This window comes from Mustela nivalis, assembly GCF_964662115.1.
Source record: "Mustela nivalis genome assembly, chromosome: 6".
Taxonomy (NCBI): domain Eukaryota; kingdom Metazoa; phylum Chordata; class Mammalia; order Carnivora; family Mustelidae; genus Mustela; species Mustela nivalis.
Window position 1 is genome coordinate 37,736,401 of NC_139025.1, and position 23,632 is coordinate 37,760,032.

Consider the following 23,632-nt stretch of genomic DNA (forward strand, 5'->3'; position numbering starts at 1 on the left):
AATTGCTCCCTCTGAGGCACAGCAATTATCTTATAAGGCAAAAGCTAAAGGCGCATATTAGATGTGTTCCTGGGGACAAAGGAAGAGTATCAAATGAGATCTAGAAGGGTAATAGAGTTGGGAGTGCATTATAAACTATAAACAAAATTATACACAGCATTGGGAATGTCAGCGCCTAATAGTGGAGCGAACACCGGAGTTGGCATTAGGAAATAGATTTCAGTCCCAGTTTGGCTATTTACTAGCTAAGTGAGCTTAGGCAAGTCCTGTAACTGCTCTGGCCCTCATCTGTTGAATAGGGATAATAATAATTGTCCTGCTTGATTTATAAAGTTTCAGGGAGAAATTAGTTAACATAAGCTTAAGTGCGTTGTAAAATGTATTGCATTTGCCAAATGTTAAATAATGTTCTTTTCTACTTACGTGCTGAAGACTCTCATTCCATATTCATTTGTATACACCCCCTTCTATGTGGTCAGCTGCCAACTCAAGAGTCGTGCCTTTGGTCGTCTGTCATGATGAAAGCGATTCAACCTCCTTTATCATATGATTGCTTTCTCCCCAGGCCTTGATCCTTTAGACCCTTTGCATCGCTCTTAAATTTAGATTAGGAATTCTCAAGTAGTGTAGCCTACTCTTTGAGTCCACTGGACTTGGGCTGGAAACCCCACTCATTAGCTACATAGACTTGGGAAGGTCTTTAAATCTCTCTAAGCTTCAGGTTTTTCTTTTTTTTTTTTTCATCTTTAAAATGGATGACTGTGAAAATTAAATAAGCACATAATCCGTGAAAAATACTTAGTACAATTCTTCTAATCCTGGTATTTTTATTGCAAAGATTCCAAAATGAAAACATGTAGAAACAGTCGCTTCTGTGATCAGAATAATTATATTCTCCAAGACAGTGTGGTCTAATGGTTCATTTAAGACTCAGGCAATACAGGGGTGCCTGGGTGGCAAGGTCGGTTAAATGTCTGACTTTGGCTTAGGTCATGATCTCAGGGTCCTGGGGTCAGGCCCCATGTTCTGCTCCTACCTAGTAGGGAGTCTGCTTCTATATCTCCCTCTGCCCCTCCTTGCTGCTTACTCGTGTTCTCTCTCTCTCTCAAATAAATTAATAAAGTCTCAAAAAAAGATTCAGGCAACACAGAGGGTTGTGTTCTTACATTCCCAGCAAAGCATAATAATGATGGTTTTTCTTTATCAGTTTTGTTCCTTTGAACTCGAGTGTGCTAAAAATTCTGTGGTAAGACCTTAGAAATAAAACGATTTTATTCTTCTGAGTATTCTTCTGAATTTTCAAATGCTAACAAGTAGATGTAGCTGCAATGCCACTTGGACATTAGTTTAAATCGATACCAGTAGTGGGGGCTCTGCCACTGCTTATTTCAAAATACGTGGCATTGACATAGCAGAGCCAGAATAGGTGACGAAACTGATCTCGGAGACTTGGAAAGATGAAGACAAATATTTACCTGTGACAACATTTGATAAAAGTGCTACTTGTGATCGCCTTTCAATGTCGTAGCTCTTTTGGAATTTCTGCTGCTTCTGTTTAGGAAAACCAATTCTAGTATTTTTATTTATGTGTTCATTTTATTTATGTGTTCATTTTTGCATTTGATTTCTTTTTTTTTTTAAAGATTTTATTTATTTATTTGAAAGAGAGACAGTGAGAGAGAAGGAGTGAGAGAGAACATGAGTGAGGAGAAGGTCAGAGGGAGAAGCAGACTTCCCATGGAGCTGGGAGCCTGATGTGGGACTCGATCCTGGGACTCCAGGATCATGACCTGAGCCGAAGGAAGTCGTCCAACCAACTGAGCCACCCAGGCGCCCCTTGCATTTGATTTCTCAACATTAGTAGTGAGTGAGGGTTGTGACTGGTTACTTTTAGCAAGACATGAGAAGAGGTGACCCCAGACAAGGGGTGGCTGGCTGATAAGCCAAGGAAAGGAATCGAGAATGGGAAAAAGTAGAAATAAGATTCGAAAGTCATTGTATGAAGAAGTCCATTAAGACTCTATTTTTGGGGGCGCCTGGGTGGCTCAGTGGGTTAAGCCGCTGCCTTCGGCTCAGGTCATGATCTCAGGGTCCTGGGATCGAGTCCCGCATCGGGCTCTCTGCTCAGCAGGGAGCCTGCTTCCCCCTCTCTCTCTCTGCCTGCCTCTCCGACTACTTGTGATTTCTCTCTGTCAAATAAATAAATAAAATCTTTAAAAAAAAAAAAAAAGACTCTATTTTTGTAGCAAAGATCAGATAATGGATACGACCCCTCACAAAGCCTGATGCTTTCCGTGTAGCAGCCATTATGGTGGGGGTAGCGGGAGCAGGAGTGGGAGGGGAGTCTGAGTCCAGGGAGAGAAGGAGAGAGACACAGGCCCAAGAAAGCAAAGCATTAAATCAGGCTTGAGAATGATACATAAAGAAAGAACTTTTTATGAGACTACAAGCACCAAGGAATTGACTGTAAATATGTCAGAAACTTATTAAATTTTTTCAAAGATGTATATTGCCAGAGAAACCACAAGCTTGGTCTTAAAAAGTCCCTTTACTATGTGAACCTGAAACCACACCTTAGGCCCTCAAATTTTCATAGGCAGGAAATAGCTAAGGAAGTTCTTCAATCTTGAAATAGGACAAACTCTCTAATCCCTATCTCAGGTCTGACTATGGAATATGGACCCAGAACCACTTCCAAGAAGTTGGAATTGGAAGCCAGAGAACACAGGATGGGAGAGGTTATCCCGCATAGCTTGCCCCATACAACAGGCTGAGAGACTAATAAAGGAATTTACCCCACTGCTGGGGCAGAGAGGCCTTCTAGTGCCTGCCAGGCAGACTCCCAACACTGCTGTGGACCAGTAACGGGGGAGTGTTTGAGCCATTTTCCTTGTCCCCTTTGAATAGGAGTGTTTGGTCAGCCAGCCTGTTCCTGGTCCACGCTTGTCTATTGTGTAAGTGTGTATGTGTGTTTGGATATTTGGGGGGGGGGAGTACTGGGGTAGGGACAGGTGGATAACTTGCCCTTCTAGTTTACAGGCCACTCCATTCCAGGTTTCCCCACATCGGGAAATGGCATTACCTTGGGCTTATCCTTGGGCTTAGATGAAAGAGAGGTTTTTAAAAATTTTTCTCTTTCTCTCTCAAATTGTTCATCCATTTATCTGCTAACCTGTCTATTTCACTGGCAAAAGAAATCCAGAATCGGACCACCTCTCACGACACCCATTTCTGCCTCCTGGTTCTAAGTCATCCTGACGTCTCAAAGTAGAAGTGAGATCATACACACCCTCTCCCAGGCTCCCTCAGATTCAAGTCCCTGGCCTCCCCCTTGACCCAGTGCTGCCCGCTTTGTCCTCCTTACTGCCCCCTGGCCGTGCAGAGCACTCTCTCACCTTGGGACCCCCTCCCCCCACAGCTAATTTACCACTTCATTTCATCACTACCTCGGCTCGCAGATTCTCTTCCTCGGAGACCCAACGACTCTTCATTTTTTTTTTTTTTTTTTTTTTTTTTTTGTAGCCCATATCACCACCTGACATTTTCTAGAATATTTAAGGAGTTTTGTTCTGTTCACTGACGTATACCTAACTCCAAAACACAGCCTGGAACATGGTGGGCGTTTGACAAACACTCATAATGTGAATGAAGATCTTGTTTGCTGCCACGTGCCACCATTAATAAACGTGACAAAGGAAGTGCTGTCAGGGCATAGAGTAGGATGGACCCAGTTCTTCCTGGGGTAGTTAAGTGAAAGCCTCCCACTGGGCGAGCTTCCCGGATGCTCTCCCTGTGCCATACGGGCCTTTGCACTTAGAAGGATCCTGTTCTTGGTTTAATGCTCTGCTGTTGTTATCTGGTTACTCCTAATAATTTTGAACAAGGAGTGTGCATCCTTTTAATTGTGACATAATTCACACACCATACAATTTACCACAAAGTATGCAATTCAGTACTTTTCAGAGTGTTCACGAAGTGGTGCCACCATCACCAGTACCTCATTTCAGGAACTTCTCACCGCCCCAGAAGGAAGCTGCATGCCCATGGGTAGTCATTCCCCATTTCCCACTTTCCCCCTGGCCATAGATCATATTCTCTGACTAAATTTGCTTCTCCTGAACATTTCAGATAAGTGAAACCAAACCTATGTGACTTTCCGTGTTGGGCTCCTTTCACTTAGTATGTGTTCAAGGTCCGTCCATCCTGTAGCGTGTATAGTACCCACCCTTCTTCCGGCTTGGTAATTTCCCTTTGTATCCAGACAGACGCCATTTTGGTTGCCGAGTCACCTGTACTGGATATTTAGGTTGTCTCTACATTTTGGCTATCATGAATAATGCTGCTATGAACACTGGCGTACTTGTGTTTGTGTGACTGTATGTTTTTATTATGTTTCTTGGATATCTCCCGAGGATTGGGATTGGTGGGTCACACTGTTACTCTGTTTAACTTTTTGCAAAACTGCAGAGCTCTTTGCTGCATTTTATACTCCTTCCAGCAATGCATGGAGGGAGGTGTCCAACTTATGTACATCCTCCCGACACCTGTTATTTTTCTATTACTGATAACACATTATTTTTCCAATTATAGCCATCCTTGAGGATGGGAAGTATATCTCATTTGGTTTTGCATTTCCCTAATGACCAATGATATTGAGTATCTTTTCATGTGCCTATTAGCCATCTGTATAACTTCTTTGAAGAAATCTCTATTCAAATCCTTTATTTTTTTTTAATTTTCCTTTTGTCTCTTGTTGAGTCATAATAGTTCTTTATATATTCTAGATATTACACCCATATCAAATATATGATTTGCAAATACTGTCTCCCATTTTGTGGGTTGTCAGTTTACTTTCTCTGTGAAGCAAGAGTTTTGGATTTTGATGAAGTCCTAATCAAAGGACTTCCCCTAATTCAAAGCCATACAAATTTATGCCTTTGTTTCCTTCTAATAATTTCATAGCTTTACTTCTTCCATTTAGGCCTTTGATCCATTTTGAATTAAATTTTGTATATGGTGTGAAGCTTGTATCCATATTCATTTTATGTTTGTGCATCATTTGTTGAAAAGATTAATCTTTCCTCATTGACTTGCCTTGATATCCTTGTCAAAAACCAGTTGAGCATAGATGCATGGTTTTAATTTTGGACACTTACTTCTGTTGCATTGATGCATGTCTGTTCTTATGACATTTCTCACTGTGTTGATTATGGTAGCTTTATAGTGAAATTTAAAACTGAGAAGTATGAGTCCTCCAATTACATTCTTATTTTTTGGTATTGTTTTGGCTATTCTGGGTCCCTTGCATTCCATTCAAAGTTTAGGATCAGCTTGTCAATTTCTGAAAAACTAGCAATTAGAACTTTGATGGGAATTGAATTGAAGCTGCAGGTCAATTTCAGGAATATTGTCATGTTAACAATATTAGGTCTCCCAATCCACAAACATGAAACGTCTATTTATTTAAATCTTTATTTCAGCAATGTTTTGTAACTTGTGTGTCTAAGTCCTGCACTTTTGTTAATTTTTTTCCTAAGTATTTTATTCTCTTTGATGCCATTGTCAATGAAATTGTTTTCTTAGTTTCATTTTCAGATGTTCCTAGCAAGTATATAGAAATACAACTAATTTTTAAAGAAAATTTCTTTATTTATTTGTTAGAGCAAGCGAGAGAGAGCACAGGCAGGGGAAGTGACAGACAGAGGGAGAATCAGGGTCCCTGCTGAACAGAGAGCTCATCACAGACACTTAACTGAGTGAGCCACCCAGACACCCGAAATACAACTAATTTTATATTGATTTCGTGTCATGCATCCTTCTGAACTCCTTTATTAGCTATAATAGCTCTGTGTGTGTGTGTATGTGTGTGTGTGTGTATTTCTCAGGAATTTCTATATTTTTTCATTCTGGGTGTCTTTTATTTAATTTCCTTGGCAATTTCTCTGGTTGGAACTTTCAACATTGCAGTTGAATACAAGTGGCAAGATGGGGCGTAGTTACCTCTTTCCCCATTTTAGGAGAGAGCTTTCAGTATTTTACTATTAAGGATAATGTTAGAGGCTCCAAATTTTTATGTTGTATTGGGTTCCTACAAGTTATGTAGGTGATCATGCCTCATAAAGGAGAGCACAGATGAGCTGAGTGTTAAAGGATAAGTAGGAGTTCCCCAGCATGCGAAGGGGAAGAGAGAGAACACTGCATGATCACAGATAGATTCTGGATCTCAAAGTGGTTGAGTATGACAGGAACATAAGATCAAATGCGGAGTGAAGGAATCAGGTTGGACAGGCAGGCTGAACTGAGCCATAGTAGATTTGCTGACTTAGTAAAGAGCTTTACTTTTGTTTTCTGATTTTTTTGGGGGGGGGGATGGTTCTGCGATACTCTGATATTTGATACACAATAGCAAAAAGTGGAATGAGGGGAAGTGAGACTAGAAACTGAGGCAGGTAGGGCAATTCGTGGATTCCAAATTTGAGACAAAGAATCTAAATCTTGCCAGCTTTACCTTGGACTAACCATTTACTTGGTTTTGAAGACTTATTTTCTTTCTTTCATTATTTTTCTTAAATGGAAAACACCTTTAGTAATAGAAACATAAATACTGAGTAACTATTTTAAGAACTATGCTAACACCAGTAATGGGGTTTACAATATATGTTTTGTTATTTATGAAAAATACATGTTTGTCTTTATGATAACCCGGAAAATTGAGATTATTTTTTTTAAGTCTGCATTATTCATTTATTTATTTATTATGTTCAGTTAACCAGCATATGAGTACATCACTCGTTTTTGATGCAGTGTTCAATGACTCATTAGTTGCGGATCCCACCCTTTCATATGGTAAGGAACAATGGGGCCTAGAAGATTTCATTAGTAAATTGAAGAATAGTATTAGTAATTTTAGGATGTTTTGCATTTGCATTTTACCAGCCACCCCTATCCACATCAGGCATTCCCTGACACATTTATAAAATCAAAAGATAATCCTTTTTGCCCTTTCCCCTCCCTCCTTTCTTTCTTTTTTTTTTTTTCTTCCTCTCTACTCATCTTCGTTTCCCTTTTTTTGTTTTTTACACTTATCAAGTAATTAGTTAATTCCTCAAAATGTGTTTAGGACCTAAGAGGCTGAACTAGATCTATAACACATTCCTTGTCCTTGAAGAGCTTATGGACTTAGGAGTGGCTGAAGTAAAGCAGGGCAGCCAGATTTCAAAATAGAGTGTGATGTGTCATTGTTACCTTTCCTTCACACGTCTAAAATTTATGGAATGAATTTTCATCTGCCTCAGCCCCTTCACTGTGGTCTTCATTAAGATGAGCTTTTAGCCTCTGTTATTTACATGATAGTGGCTAATCAATCCTGCTTTGTTGTGTTAGTTTAGCTTGGAATGGATTGAAAGAACTAGGGGTAGAATTAGTGACTTACATTAACAGAAAAAGTAAAAAGAACAAAACCAACTAGATCCTGTAAGAGTCAGATGAACTCGAGCTTCTGCCTGATCATGTATGGCTATAAATTCCTAGTCAATTCCCTAGAGTCACAGATCTGGAAAGTGATGGGCCATTTGAGGGGAAACTCCTCTATCTTCCTTCAAATTATGTAACACCAAATCCGTGTCATTAAACAAATGATTCTAACCCTTTTTTTCCTTGCCTTTATTGGATTTCAAAGTTCAGTACACATTCAAATTATTCAATTTTGATATCGCTTTTATGATCAAATGTCCTACTTTTGAAATGGAAAGCTCAGTTGGCCATGTTCCCCGTTAAGTTTAAGAAGCTTTTATCATTTAAATAAATTAAACCTTCCAGCATGGGTTCCACAGAACATAATGAAGCACAGAGAAGAAAAGCTTAAATGAAATAAACCTCTTTGCTGGTAGAAACAGAACAGGCTATTGTTCGTTCTACCAATAAATGTGTGGCTGGAGTCATAGTCTGATTCATGATTTTTCTTTTTTTTAATTTTGTCCTTAATTTTTGTGGTATTCATCAGCAATTTGATTTGCCATTGGACAAAAGATAGACAATAGAGTACATCAAGTGCAAAGGTTCTAGGTTATTAATGCAGAGGGAAAAAACCCCAAATATTAGAGTTTTAGAAGTTGATTTAATACCATGTGGGGAATCATGGATATACATATTTTTCTTTTACATTGTTTAATTCATGTGTTAGATGAATACTAAGATCTTTCACAGTTTCTAAAATGATTTCTTTGGGGAAATTAAAATTTTTTTCTAGAGAAAATGATCATGTCTACGTAATATTTGGGTAAAATTAATCTATATAACTTATGTATTCATTTAGCAGGAAATGTTTTCCTTTCTGTATGACACACTGCCCACACAGGAAATCAGCTGAATTATGAAAATGCTTATCATTTGTAGATCTTTCAATTGTCAAAGACTAGTAGGTAAAATTTTTTAAAAATTTAAATAAAAACATGCTCTTTTTAAAGGGCTTACCCAGATAAAATTGATCCATCTTTCCCTTCTGTTATTAAGTTGAACCATTTTATTATATACATAATTAAAACGTTAAAGGTAAAAAGCACTTCTTAGAAGGAAGGATCAGCAGAATATATTTGAGAAGGCCCATGCTCGTAATCGTAATGTGGAATAATTACCATGCTATTTTTTATGATGAAATGTAGTCTCCTTAGTAATGAAAATGCATTGTTATTTAAATTTGGAGTTTAGGGTCATAAAGTTATCTTTAAAATTATGACAACTTATAGAAAGGGCCTATGACATTTAATGTTTTTGAAAAACAGTGAGTTATTTCCATCAGGCACCCCTGCTGTTTTGTGTTATTTATCTACAATGCATTCTTTATAATTTAAGACAGAACAAAAAGCTATCATCCTTTACAGATACGACATGGTTCAACTTGTGGTGGTACCTCTGTGGATAATTAGTCTTTAAACTTGTAATCATGATAAAATCATCTCTCTTTTTTTTAAAAAATAAAGATTTTTATTTATTTATTTGACAGAGACACAGTGAGAGAGGGAACACAAGCAGGGCCAGTAGGAGAGGGAGAAGCAGGCCTCCCGCCTAGCAGGGAGCCTGATGCGGGGCTCAGTCCCAGGACCCTGGGATCATGACCTGAGCCAAAGGCAGAGGCTTAACGACTGAGCCACCCAGGCGCCCCTCATCTCTTCATTTTTTAAAAATTTTCAGTGCCTGAAAAAAAGTGTGGCATTGTCACCAACTAGAAAATAAGTTCTTAGACGTTATGGCAGCCTTACAATGGAATCAGAGATAGGTTCTCATTCAAGTTCTTCAATGATTTGTGGGTCAAAGGTTTGAATGTGATTACATTGAGACAGCATTTGTTAACTATCTACTTGTGCCCAGCAGTGGGCTAGGTGCTGAGGATGCCAGGAGGTAGATGATGTTGTGTTTGTCTCCAAGTGAGGAAATAAGAGTAGACATTCATGATCAATTACAAGAATATAGATATCATTGACTCATTGTTTAGGAACTGAAAAATAATGTTTAAAAAGCAGAAAATCTTCCCATTTGTAGTAATTTTTATTCATAGAACTATCACAAATATACTTCGCTGAATGTATGAGGATTTTATTGGTGAATAACATTTACTTATTGAGGACCTTCAGTGTAACACTGTTGGAGAGTCTAGAGATATAGCACATAGTAAAAGAGACAAAAATCTCTGCCCCCATAAACAAGTGCATTATGTAGTAGTGGGATCAAGAATGGTATTAGAGTCCAGGGAAGACTATACCTTTTGACCCACCCTGCCCTGTTTTTCGTAAAGCCAGGGTATTTAATGTAAATAGAAACAAGTTAAAAGAAAACCCAAAAGCTACCTTAAAGAGAGCAAGATGCTACAAAATGCAGCATGTATTTTAAAGGCTTTGCCTTTGAGAATAGGATGGCTTAGAAGTTGCCTCTCCTAACACCTTCCCCAGCAAGCACAGAGCTGTGGTCCTTTAAGTCACTGCTTTCAGGGTTGGTGCACCATGGCAAATGTTCTGTGAAGGGTTATCTGTGGGGTGTGAAACTGCTACATCATTCCCTACTTTACCCACTCAACTACCTATATCTTGGTGGGTCCAGGAGGAAGTGTTAGAATTACCTTACAGAGCTGCAGTAGAGTGTAATGGTTGCACTGCTTGCAACTGGACTTCTTGGATTTATCCCGGCCACTGACTCCTTGGGTGATCTGGGGCAAACCACCAAATCGACTCTCTGTGCCTCAGTTTGCTCTTCGGAACTTGAGAATAATAGGACCTATATCAAAGAGCAGTTATGAGAGTTAAAGGAGGTAATACACGTGTGGAAGTGGCCCTTTGCTATATGCAAACTTTTAGTAACTTTTTTTTTTTTAAAGATTTTATTTATTTGACAGACAGAGACCACAAGTAGGCAGAGAGGCAGGCAGAGAGAGAGGAGGAAGCAGGCTCCCCGCTGAGCAGAGAGCCCAAGGACTCGATCCCAGGACCCTGGGATCATGCCCTGAGCTGAAGGCAGAGGCTTTAACCCACTGAGCCACCCAGGCGCCCCTTAGTAACTATTTTTTAATAAGTCATACTTTACATTCTACAGCCAAAAGAAAGAGTAAATTTCACCTCATTCAGTAAACTCCATCTAACCCAGTCATTTTTATAAAGTTGCCTCTGGCTAAAAGCTTGGTTATGGTAAATAGTTGGCCGAAGCCAAGTATTATTGTTTTCACCTGGGCTCCAGGTCAAATTCTGTAGCTTGGGTAGGAAATTTCCTCATGACTCTCTCTTCCCAGCCCTCTCTCTGCACCTGGTTCTGCTTTCTCTGATTGCCTAAGGACCCACTACTAAGGGGAGGGGTGGGGGTCCGCTTCACACCCAGGGCTTGTCTGTGAGACCTGGAGAGCTTGTGGTAACTCCTCAGAGCCTTGGCCTTTGAGCTGGCTGCACCAGTGACTGGGCTGATTTACTGTGTGCATATTTATTGGTCTGAAAGGCCCTGGCAGCAGGGGTCCTACAGAGTGTAGTGACTTCTCCCCCTTCTTGAAGTACCTTTGCCTCATCTCGCTTCCAGGGGGCTTAAATCACAATTGTCCACCTTCTGTAGTTCCTGGACCGGTGGGGACCCTAACCATGCCCCTCCAGGCACACAAGAAGTATGGGTAGACACGAGGAGGTGAACCTTTCCCCTCCTCATAAAAGAGGGTTTATGCTTTTTTTTAAAGCAGGCTTTGTTGGCTCTGGAGAGTAAACTCATGGGTCCTGCTCTCTGCAAAGTCCAGATGAGAAGTCAGGGCCTGTCTCAATGTGTGTAAGTACCCCTCAAGCTCCAGGGGCTAAGTCTAGCTCCACCTCATCTCCTATCCCCCTGGAGTGGGGAGATGGAGAGAAAGGAACAATGTGCAGCACTTAGGATTCTGATATCCCAAATCTCTTTTCTTTCTCAATTCCTTTTTTATCTTCATGGTGGCCAAATATGCCATATGCCAGCCCAGTTCTATCTCATTTGTCCCCTGATGCAGACTGGCCCCCTGGTTCTGGGACAGGACTCCTTTGTACTAGGCAGTTTGGCGTCTCGGTTCTCAGCTTAATAGTAGCAGTCCAGACACCTTTGTTTGCTCTTGGTTTGTGGGGAGGGGCCAGATGGTGGCCAGGGAAACTGCAGAAGGCTTCTTTTATTGCTGTTTTACGTGGGCTTAAATCACTAAACATTCTGAACTTGCTAAGCACACAATAATTATAAGCAGTCATTAGCTTTGATATTGAAAATTTAAAGCATAATGCTTTTGGCTAAGATGCCAACAAATATTCAGTTCTAGGGACACCAAATATTTCAATATAATTTCTAAAAACTGTGAACTTCACATAACAGTACACATGGGTACTACAGAGATAGTAATATTTTTGTCTATTATATACCAGTAGCATTGAAACAGATCCTTTTATCGTATATATAAATGCAGCTCTCAGTTACTACATCACACTAAGGCTGTATATATCCAAGGCTAAGGAGCTACCTTTAAAAAAACAAAAAGGTCAGAGTTGAGTGGGAAGGAGGATGTGGACAGTTATTTGTCCCTCATGTCAGTTTCTAAAACCAAACTGAGTACCTTTTTAATGAAGAGGAATGGAAAAGGAATATGGTATCTGTGTTCATGTTTGAATTTAATATTGTGAAGGCTCAGTATAAGCTCTGTTTACTTAGGAAGCATGAGGAACATGTCAACCCTTTGAAATATTATGCTGGAACTTTGATGTCAGACTGTCAGGTAAGTATTACATGATTTAAAAGATCCAATTTTGGGATACCTGGGTGGCTCAGTCTGTTAAGCATCTGCCTTCAGCTCAAGTTATGATCCCAGGGTCCTGGGATAGAGCCCCATGTCGGGTTCCCTGCTTAGTGGGGAGCCTGCTTCTTACCCTCCCACTCCCCCTGCTTGTGCCTGCTCTCTCTCTCTGTCAAATAGATAAGTAAAATTCTTACAAAAAAAAAAATCAATTTCATGTGCCACCAGAGAGGGGAAAAATATGCTGGTCTTTATAGACATTTATTGAATTTAGAGAATATTTATTTTAAAATACATATCATTACCACTTAATAAGCTGTGTTTAGTGCATCAGTCTCAATTTAGAAAGTGTGCTCTTAGAGGATTGCTATCTCCCTGACTTTTCTGTTAAGTGACCATCACTAGTATTGGTTTCTAGTATAAACTGATGTTTGTAATGTTACTCTGGAAGCTATTGAATCCTCAAGAGGTGCTGGAGATGGTTTCAAATAGAAAGTATTTTATGAGAGTTCAATGGAGAGAACCAAAATATTTTAAGTGTCTCTTGTATGCTATGCACTTGCCATATATCTCCAATCTAACCAATAAATTAATGAGAGAGGGTGATGAAGTAATTTTGCCAGCCTCAGAAAATTGTGATTCTTTTTTTTAAATCCATCTTTTTTTTTTTTTTTAGATTTTTTTATTTATTTGACAGAGAGAGATCACAAGCAGAGAGGCAGGCAGAGAGAGAGGATGAAACAGGCTCCCTGCTGAGCAGAGAGCCCGATGTGGGACTCGATCCCAGGACTCTGAGACCATGACCTGAGCCGAACGCAGCGGCCCAACCCACTGAGCCACCCAGGCGCCCAGCCCCTGAAATTTTTAATTTTTCAGTGTTCCAAGATTCACTGTCCATGCACCATACCCACTGTTCATGCAATATGTGCCCTGCTTAATACCCACCACCAGGCTCACCCACCCATCCATCCTTCTCCCCTCCAAAACCCTGTTTGTTTCTCAGAGTCCACAGTCTTTCATGCTTCATCTCCCCCTCTGATTTACCCCAATTCTTTTTTCCTTTCCTTTTCTTAATGTTCTCCATGTTACTCCTTGTACTCCACAAATGAGTGAAACCATATCATAATTGACTTTCTCTGCTTGACTTATTTCGCTCAGCATAATCTCCTCCAGTCCTGTCCATGTTGATACAAAAGTTGGGTATTTGTCCTTTCTGATGGCTAAGTAATATTCCATTGTATATATGGACCATATCTTCTTTATCCATTCGTCTGTTGAAGGGCATCTTGGCTCTTTCCACTTTGGTGGCCATTGCTGCTGTGATGATTGGGGTACAGATGGCCCTTCTTTTCACTACATCTGTATCTTTGGGGTAAATACACAGTAATGCAATTGCAGGATCAAAGGGTAGCTCTATTTTTAATTTCTTAAGGAATCTCCACACTGTTTTCCAAAGTGGCCACCCCAACTTACATTCCCACCAACAGTGTAAGAGGATTCCCCTTTCTCCACATCCTTTCTCCACAACACTTGTTGTTTCCTGTCCTGTTAATTTTGGCCATTCTACCTGGTATAAGGTGGTATCTCAGTGTGGTTTTGATTTGAATTTCGCTGATGAGTAATGATGATGAACATTTTTTCATGTGTCTGTTAGCCATCTGTATGTCTTCTTTGGAGAAGCATCTTTTCATGTCTTCTGCCCATTTTTTGATGTGCTTATCTGTTTTGTGTGTGTTGAGCTTGAGGAGTTCTTTATGGAACATACGTGAAGCCCCAGCTTTGTTATTCTTCTTCAACATTTCCTTTGTGATTTAGGTTTTTTTCTGATTCCATACAAATTTTAGGGTTGTTTGTTCCAGTACTTTGAAAAATGCCAGTGGAATTTTGATCGGGATGGCACTGAAAGTACAGATTGCTCTGGGCAGTATAGACATTTTAACAATGTTTATTCTTCTGATCCATGAGCATGGAATGCTTTTCAATCTTTTGATATCTTCAGTTTCTTTCATGAGCGTTCTGTAGTTCCTCAAGTACAGATTCTTTACCTCTTTGGTTAGGTTTATTTCAAGGTATCTTATGGCTCTTGGTGCTATAGTGAATAGAATCGATTCTCTAATTTCCCTTTCTATATTTTCATTATTAATGTATAAGAAAGCAACTTATTTCTGTGCACTGATTTTGTATTCTGCCACATTACTGAATTGCTGTATGAGTTCTAGTAATTTGGGGAGTAGAGTTTTTGATATTAAAGTATGTCATTTGCAAAGAGAAGAGTTTGACTTCTTCTTTGCTAATTTGAATACCTTTTATTTCTTTGTGTTTTCTGATAGCTGTTGCTAGGACTTTCAATGTTGAACAACAGTGACAAGAGTGGGCATCCTTGTTGTGTTCCTGATCTCAAGGGGAAGGCTGTCAGTTTTTCCCCATGAGAATATTATTCGCTTTGGGTTCTTCTTATATTTTATGAAGATGAGGAATGTTCCCTCTATCCCTATACTTTGAAGAGTTTTAACCAGGAACAGTTCCTTTTTCTGCATCATTCGAGAGGACCATGTTGTTCTTCCCTCATTGATTTGTTCTATCACATTGATTGATTTGCGAATGTTGAACCACCCTTGCATCCCATGGATAAATCCCACTTGGTCATGGTGGATAATCTTTTTAATGTACTGTTGGATCCTGTTAGTTAGGATCTTGTTGGGAATCTTGGCATCCATATTCATCAGGGATTTTGGTCTGAAATTCTCCTTTTGGATGGGGTCTCTGCCTGGTTCAGGGATCAAGGTAATGCTGGCTTCATAGAAAGAGACTGGAAGACAAATATCATATGATTTCATTCATATGTGGAATTTAAAAAACAAAACAAATGAGCAAAGGGAAAAGAAAGAGAGAGTGAAACCAGGAAACAGACTCTTAACTGTAGAGAAGAAACTCATGGTTGCCAGAGGAGAGGTAGGTGGGGAATGGGGGAAACAGGTGATGGGGATTAAGAAGTGCACTTGTCGAGATGGGCGCTGGGTAATGTATGGAGTGTGTTGAATCACTAGGTTGAACAGAACATTGTATGTTAATTCTGGAAGTAAAAAACTTAATAAAAAAAACTTCTGGAAATATGCACAGAAAATTATGAATACTGAAATCTGAGTGGGAGAAACACTTTACACTGAAATTGTTTATAATATTTCAAAAGGTAAGAAGAGGGGCGCCTGGGTGGCTCAGTGGGCTAAAGCCTCTGCCTTCGGCTCAGGTCACGATCTCGGGGTCCTGGGATCGAGCCCCGCATCAGGCTCTTTGCTCAGTGGGGAGCCTGCTTCCCCTCCTCTCTCTCTGCCTGCCTCTCTGCCTACTTGTGATCTCTCCCTCTGTCAAATAAAATAAAATAAAATAAAAATCTTTAAAAAAAAAAAGATAAGAAGAACCTGTAAGTAGGTTGGAATAATGATGAGAGAAAAAATGAATACTAACAGTAAAAAAATTTTAAGGAATATTGAAATTTGAGAGTCCAATCTCCCACCCCGTGATAGTATTACATGGACAACATGCTTACTTCTATTGGGATATTTTAGTGGTGTGAAGTTCATCAGTTTTCAAGGCTCTTTATTCAATAAAGAGCAGCTTAAAATGAAGTATATTTTGAGCTGGTATTTATCTCTCAGGAACTTTTACTTACAGATCCTAGTTCTGTACACCTAAATAAATGTAATCCCTCCCCCCGCCCATCATAGGTGCTATGTTAGTAAACTGTCTAACATTTTGGTACTTTTATAGCCTGGAACTCATAATTTAACCCCTAAGCAGGGGATGTTATTAAAAATGATACTGAATATATTGGTATATAAAAGGAAAACATACAAGAAATAAAGATGCGAGGAAATTTAATGTTTTCCTTACACATATATGGCAAACACATATATACTAACATATGCATTTATATGTTTTCTATTAAATGAGAACATAAACTAGAAAGCAAGTACCTCTCTTAACTGGGTGGTGGGTATTAAGTAAGGGACTTGATGGAATGAGCACTGAGTGTTAAAAGCAGGTAATGCATCACTAAATTCTACCTCTGAAACTAATAATATACTATATGTCAACTACATTGAATTCAAATTAAAAAAAATTTAAATGAAAGAAAAAAAGAAAGCAAGTACCTCTCTTCAGCTCTCTCTCCATTACATTCCCCTTCCTGTATGCAAGAGAGTAGGATGACATAAGCTAAGTCGGTGCTCCTATGGTGAGTTCTCAGTATACTGCATCCATTAAATGGCACTGAGGTATTTTTTCCCTTCCGAAGTGATCTTACCTTGCGTTTGAGGGTTTCCTTAGTAAAACAAAGTTTATCCAGCATCCCGTCACACGATTAGCAGTCCATCTAGGTTTATAATCACGTTCTGAACATCTCTCTCCCTCCACAGATCATTTTCCGAAAAATCAGTGACGTGAAGAAAGAGGAAGAGGAGCGCCTCAGGCAGAAGAACGAGGTCACCCTCAGCATCCCCGTGGACCACCCGGTCCGAAAGCTCTTCCAGAAGTTCAAGCAGCAGAAGGAGCTGCGGAATCAGGGGTCCACCCAGAGCGACCCCGAGCGGAACCAGGTTCAGGTAGAAAGCCGCTCCTTACAGAATGGAGCCTCCATCACGGGCACCAGTGTGGTCACTGTGTCGCAGATCACGCCCATCCAGACGTCTCTGGCTTACGTGAAAACCAGCGAGTCCCTCAAGCAAAACAACCGTGAGGCCATGGAACTCAAGCCCAATGGCGGTGCTGACCCCAAATGCCTCAAAGTCAACAGCCCGATCAGGATGAAGAACGGAAATGGGAGGGGATGGCTGCGACTCAAGAATACCATGGGGGCGCATGAGGAGAAAAAGGAAGACTGGAATAATGTCACGAAAGCCGAGTCCATGGGGCTACTGTCAGAGGACCCCAAGGGCAGCGATTCGGAGAACAGCGTTACCAAAAACCCATTAAGGAAAACAGATTCTTGTGACAGTGGGATTACAAAAAGTGACCTTCGTCTGGATAAGGCCGGAGAGGCCCGGAGTCCGCTGGAGCACAGCCCGATTCAGGCTGACGCCAAGCACCCCTTTTATCCCATCCCAGAGCAGGCCTTACAAACCACACTGCAGGAAGTCAAGCATGAACTCAAAGAGGACATTCAGCTGCTAAGCTGCAGAATGACTGCCCTGGAAAAGCAGGTGGCAGAAATTTTAAAAATACTCTCTGAAAAAAGCGTGCCCCAGACCTCTTCTCCCAAATCCCAAATGCCACTCCAAGTACCTCCCCAGATACCATGTCAGGATATTTTTAGTGTTTCAAGGCCTGAGTCACCTGAATCTGACAAAGATGAAATCCACTTTTAATAAATATACCTACACATATATATTTGTTAATATATTAAAAACAGTATATACATCTATATACATATGTGTGTATATACCGTATATACATCTATATATTTTCACTTGCTTTCAATATGATGAACACACTATGGATTTTGATATGTAAATACTGCATGTCCAGCTGGATTCTGGCCTGCCAAAGAAGATGATTATTTAAAACATAGATATTGCTTGTATATTATGCAGTTGACTGCATGCACACTTTACATTTATTTATAATCTCTATTCTAATACAAAAAAAAAAGTATGATTTTTGTTAACCAAGGCAATGTAACATTTGAAGAATCAGGGTCCAACCTGCCAATGTTGCCATGACAAATTTGATCTCAGGCTGAGTATATCGAGCTGTCATTTTCTCACTATTCTGTTAAGTTAAAATTAGAGATTAATGCCAAGGGAGGGTTCAACCTTTTAGACTGTTGGTACCATTTTATAATCTCTTTTCATAGGATATTTTTCTGTAACTTAGTGTTAGGTTATTTTCCCCAACAGGCAGTGTTTGCTCCATCTAAATGACTGTTTTGTTGCCTAAATCAGATAGCAGTGTGGGATATTGAGAACGTATTGCTATGAGTTTTGTGCATGAATTGCATTTTTGCTCAACTATACCTCTCCTTTTTAAACACTGTACTTAGATAGTAATCATTTACTCTTATGTAAGGAAATCCCTACTCCCTCCGTCTTGGAGAACAGCTGCCATCTTAGCTGATTTTATCAACCCCATAAATATGGAACTATTAATATAGTGTATATTATTATAGAAAAACTGCACCACAGGGTAAAAGGGCCTTTTAACAATTCACATTAGTGATGCTGGTTTTTCAGATGTGATGAATGTTCTAAATTTGTGTTTCTAAAACTTGTTCAAGGGTGAGGTTGAAAGGCTCTTGGCAAAGAAACAAAACACATTTGAGTAATCGTATCAAAATAATAACTATAATGATATAAATAAAAATGAATGTAAACAGATAGTTTTTGTAGCATATCTGTAACTTAGGGTGAAACACAGGTACAGAACCGTTCACACATGATTCTTAACAATGTTTATAGGGATAGCACATCAAACATGGTTAGGAAAAAACCTAAGAAGTAGATGTTAAGTTGCTCAGTTCAGATAACTGCTTTTCTATAATTTTATTCTGGTTACAATTTTCTAAAGCTTTTTTGCACACAGTTCTACTGTAGAACTTCTGCTGAATTGCTACACTAGACTACTGTGGCTCAGGCAGATCTATTTATGAAAGGAGGGTACTAAAGACTGAATTTCAGAGTCTTTTGAGTCCTAAATCCTCTTCTTAGAAAGTGCCTATAATCAACTAAAAAAAAAAAAAAGTAACAAACACTTGTGTATAGTTAGTCCCTTAAATGGTATGTATTGAGAATAAAATACATGTTCATTTGTAAGAACCCAGAAAAGTTTCTTTCTTTTGACCAAAGTATATTTTGTGAAGTTGATCAAAGAGGCATAATTTTAAACTGGTGCGTGCATGTTTAAGTTTGCATCAAGTTGAAAATAGACTCCGGTAATTTGTACATTATCGGACCATCTGTACATATATGTTAACAACATACACAACATGATAGCAAAATCAAAGGAGATTTTTTGACCTACCGTTGCCATTTTTATGAGCTTTTCTTACTGTGTCCCAGCATCCCCAAACAAAACCACCAGAACTGAAAGACAAGTTATTGCAATCAGACTGGAGAAGTGCAGAACACAGCAATTTACAAAAACAATTGGTATTTTAGAATTTCTACTAGAGCTTCTTCACATGCCCACAAGATGTGCCTCTAAAATCCAGGAGTCTCAGAACAGATAGAATGTGCCATGGGTTCCATTTCCCCTTCTTTGTGCCCACAACTTCCATTACTCAGCATGGAAATTTCCAGGGGAGCATGTCTCCATGCTATGCTACCTACCAACCAACATCAACCTATCACAGGCACAAGAAAATCTGGCCCTCACATTATAAGGAATCAGCCTTGAAACTGAGACTTAGGTTGCTTCCATGGTGAGGACGGTACTTTTTTCTGGACCTCTGACATTTATTGAATTTCAGGGTATTTTTCTATTTAATGGTGTATGAGACAAGCTTGGTTAAGCTTTTAAAGGTAAAATGAATGGTAAAAATAATCTGCATACAGAAATGGTCAGTCTAACCTTAGCCACATGCTTCAAAAAATAACCATTGGTGTAAAGCTGTGTCAGAACGACTAAAACAGCAGGGCAATCTGATGTTGCAATCTTTGCTCATGAGTGGTGCAAATATTGGCTGTGTTCTGCCATTGACTCAATTGACCTACAATATTATTGTTCATATACATGAGCAAGAAACATGGTTTTGAACTCCCCCAGGTTGTCCTCAAGGAGGGAAAAGTATCAATTGCTTATTTATGGTGCAGTTATCACACTATTCTTTTCCAGTCACCTGTGTTCCTATGTGCATGACATGACGAGGTGCTGAAGGCAGTCTACTGTTCTCAGCAGAAATGCATGTGTTCAGCATCACTGTATATAGAGTAGTCTTTTAGGTTCCCAGATTCTACAATTCTTACCAGTTGAACTTACCCGGATTTGAGTGAAGGGTGAACACTTGCTTTAATACATGCAATAATGATACAGTCCTGCTCTGTGTTGCCTTGGCTGGTACACAGACAGTAGATTCTCTTTTGGGGGACCAGACGACTGCATGTTTTATTCTTACACTGTACAGATGCTTTTGGTGCATCCAGAGTAAAATTTTTATTATTATATTTCTGAACAATGTACTAATAGGAGTAAATAGATACATATTTAAAATCCAAACATTTTCCAAAGCAACGTACATACCTTCAATATTTTTCTATGATGATGCAGACGGTCAGATGCTGTACCCTAGACAGATGGTTGTAATCTAATAGTAAAAGTCAAACAAAAATAGAAATGTGAGCCGTGCATCATAATGACAAGTTTTGCCAGTCTGTATTAGGATAGTATTGCACTGAATATGATCTTGTAGATAGAAGATCTTAAGATAAAGACAACACAGGCACACAAAAGGCAGATGACAAAACCAAAGCTACTAGTGTCCCATAATGACATAAATAGTACTTAGAATGGTTTGGGCATAGATATTGAATAGAGACAGATACATCATTGTTAAAATGGAAAATTTTTATTATGACACCAGTTTCACAGTATGTATAGAAATACAACTGTCCTAAGTACTCAGTTTCAAAAAAACGTATGTAGATCAGAGCAAAAGAATTAGAAAATTTGGGATTTTAAACTGCTTTTAAGGACAGGTATATGCCCCCTGGAGTTCCCAGTACATTAACAAGAATATTAATTATGACAACTAACAAAAATGTCATTTTGAAAAATAATCCTATTGGGGCCCAAATGCAAACCACAGCTTCCTTTAAGGAGATTTTGTTCTCCTGAGATCTGGCCCATTTGCTGTTCTATTTTTAAATCACTGGATTCTTTCAGGAAACTTTAAAAACATTAGTCTTCAGAGCAGAGACTGTTTTTAAAGTGTGCAGTGGCTGGTACTGGTGGAATTATGTGTCATATTAATGAATTTTACTATCTTGTATAATTTTTATCTTTTAAGCTATTTTATGTCTCTTCCAAAATTTTATGTAGGTAATGAGAAAATTTATCTAAAATGTACATATCATACATGGAAAACTTTAAAATATGAATATTTTGTAATTATGTGAATGTTGTGTTTTAATATTTTGTTACATATAAGAATATTGCTCTTGTGGTCTTGATGGAAAAGGAGAGAAGAAAGAACAATTTTTTTGGAAAACATCCCAGGATTAGTATCTGAGCTCTGTCTTGGATTCTGAATCTAGCTTTGCCACAATTACAGTGTAACTTTGGCAAATTAACTGTTCTTTGGTGTGTCTGGGCTTCAATTTCCCCACCAATAAATACTGAAATGAAGATAAGAAGTGCTCCATTTTTATATCAAGATGTAAGGTCAGTGGGAAATCATCTTCTTCTCAAATGAAAATCACATTAAGATAAATTATTAGTTTTTTTCTTTCTTTCATAGAAGATCAGCTGGGATGTTCTCCCTAAATATTTTTCTAGGGTTTAGAGGAGATTTCTCTGGTCAGAGATTGGTGGGGCAAGGTATTGATGGCTAAATAATTATTAGCCACTGGTATGTGAGCAAAAGAAAGTTATCTGGAAATTTAGTACTATTAATTAAATAAACATGGCAAGAGTGAAGGTCTTTTGAGAGGAGAGAAAAAGGCATGTAAATATTATGATTTTTGCTTATTCAATGTAGTCATACTGCTCAGCAGAAATTCTCAATCTTCTGAGAAAAAGTAAAAGATAATTGGTGAGTATTCATGATACAGAGCATTTCATCTTTCAAATTTTTATATAAAAATAATCATTGACTTACTCAACACATGGCTTCATGTGGGCAGATGTTCTTAAAACAAAATTCTTAGTTGTGAAAGAATCTCTTCCAATAACCAATTGACTTTTCAATGTATATCTTGACCTAGGAAAAAAAGTCAAAAAAAGGAAAACCACTTGTATTTAAAAAAACCACTCATGTTATTGTGTCCTAAATTAGAGTATTCTCTTTTAAAAAGTTACAATATGTGATTAGTAAGACTGATAACTCTAGGAAGCCACTTAAAACGTATAAACATTTTATTTTTGAAAATGGTATTCATTTTGTTGACATTGGTTAAGTCTGCAAAGAGAGTCTTATAACCCAAAGAATACATTCAAACCTGCAGTCACTACATTTGTAGTGATCCTTTGTGAAACAACAATTAACAAAGGCACCAGAAACAAGGAGGCAAATCTTAAACATGACGAGAGACATTTTGGTATCTTAATAGGTTTTCTAATCTTTCACATCAGAATTTTAAAACTGTTATTACAAACTAGGAATTAGGCATCATTTTGAAAGCAGACGTAATTTCTCAAGTTAAAGAAGGATTGGTTATAAATGCCTGATACATATAAGAAATATTAAGGGAGATTTAAGGGGTTCATTCATCAATGACCATGAAGTTTTACTATCCATTCTAACATTTTTTATTTGCTAAATAGTTGACAGCATTTATATTTGTATCTGCTGTGACAGGCCCATGATGTTCCAAATCACAGCTGCATTTCACTCATACGTAAATAAATATTTTCAATCAATTTGCTCTCAGTGTAAACTTTGTACTTAGAGCCTACATGTTGTTACCACTCAGATAACAAAAACTCTTACAATTATGGAATGATGTATATGATTTTTTTAGAGGGTTGACATAGGTCAACTTGACTTTAAAGGAAATGTTCCTATTTTGGTCCAGGAAAATAAACCAAGAGGTGATGTGTGTGGGGCTACACAATCAGAACAAAAACAAGAGTCAGGTTTTAAATAGGTTAGTAATGCCAGGCTACATGAGCTCCTGGGGTCCAAGTCAGGATTTCTATTCCTGTCTTTGGAAAAATCTCCAGAGGAGCATGATGGTGGTCACAATTTAGATCTAAGCATGTCCTTGGTAACACCTATGGATGCACCAGATCGAGTCTGGTGAGTTTATATAAAACTTTTTTCTATTGTCTTAGCTTTACTGGTATACACTGCCTTATAAACATTACTTTTATTGATGGTTCTGTGTAAGTATGTGCAGCCTTTTCCATAAGAAGGATTGACTGTCTGGATCTTCCATTAATCCTCAAAAAAAAAAAAAAATTGTGGAGGGGCAACAAAAAGGTTTTTTTTTTTTTTTTAACAGAAAACCATAACATCCACGTCTCTTTCATTGTAGCTTATTTTTCTCACTGGCACGTCACCAGACAAAACAAAAGAACAAATGTGGATGCATTTCCAAGTGTCAAAGACTCCTAAACAATAAATAATGTTTATTACAAAACCCAATGTAATCTGAGGACTTAAGCGAGTAATAAAGTCAAACGTATCGACGGGGCATACATTTCTCTTTAGTATCA

General features: G+C 38.6%; 1 protein-coding gene across 1 annotated transcript in view; it reads left to right on the plus strand.

Moving 5' to 3' along the window:
- The window catches only part of KCNH5 (potassium voltage-gated channel subfamily H member 5), a 313,865-nt gene extending 290,496 nt beyond the window's left edge, over positions 1-23,369 (plus strand). Inside the window, exon 11 of the mRNA XM_082734149.1 lies at positions 16,681-23,369. Within this exon, the coding sequence (XP_082590275.1) occupies positions 16,681-17,628 (948 nt within the window). The 3' untranslated portion in view covers positions 17,629-23,369. The remainder of the gene's footprint in view (positions 1-16,680) is intronic.
- Positions 23,370-23,632: the final 263 nt, after the last annotated feature.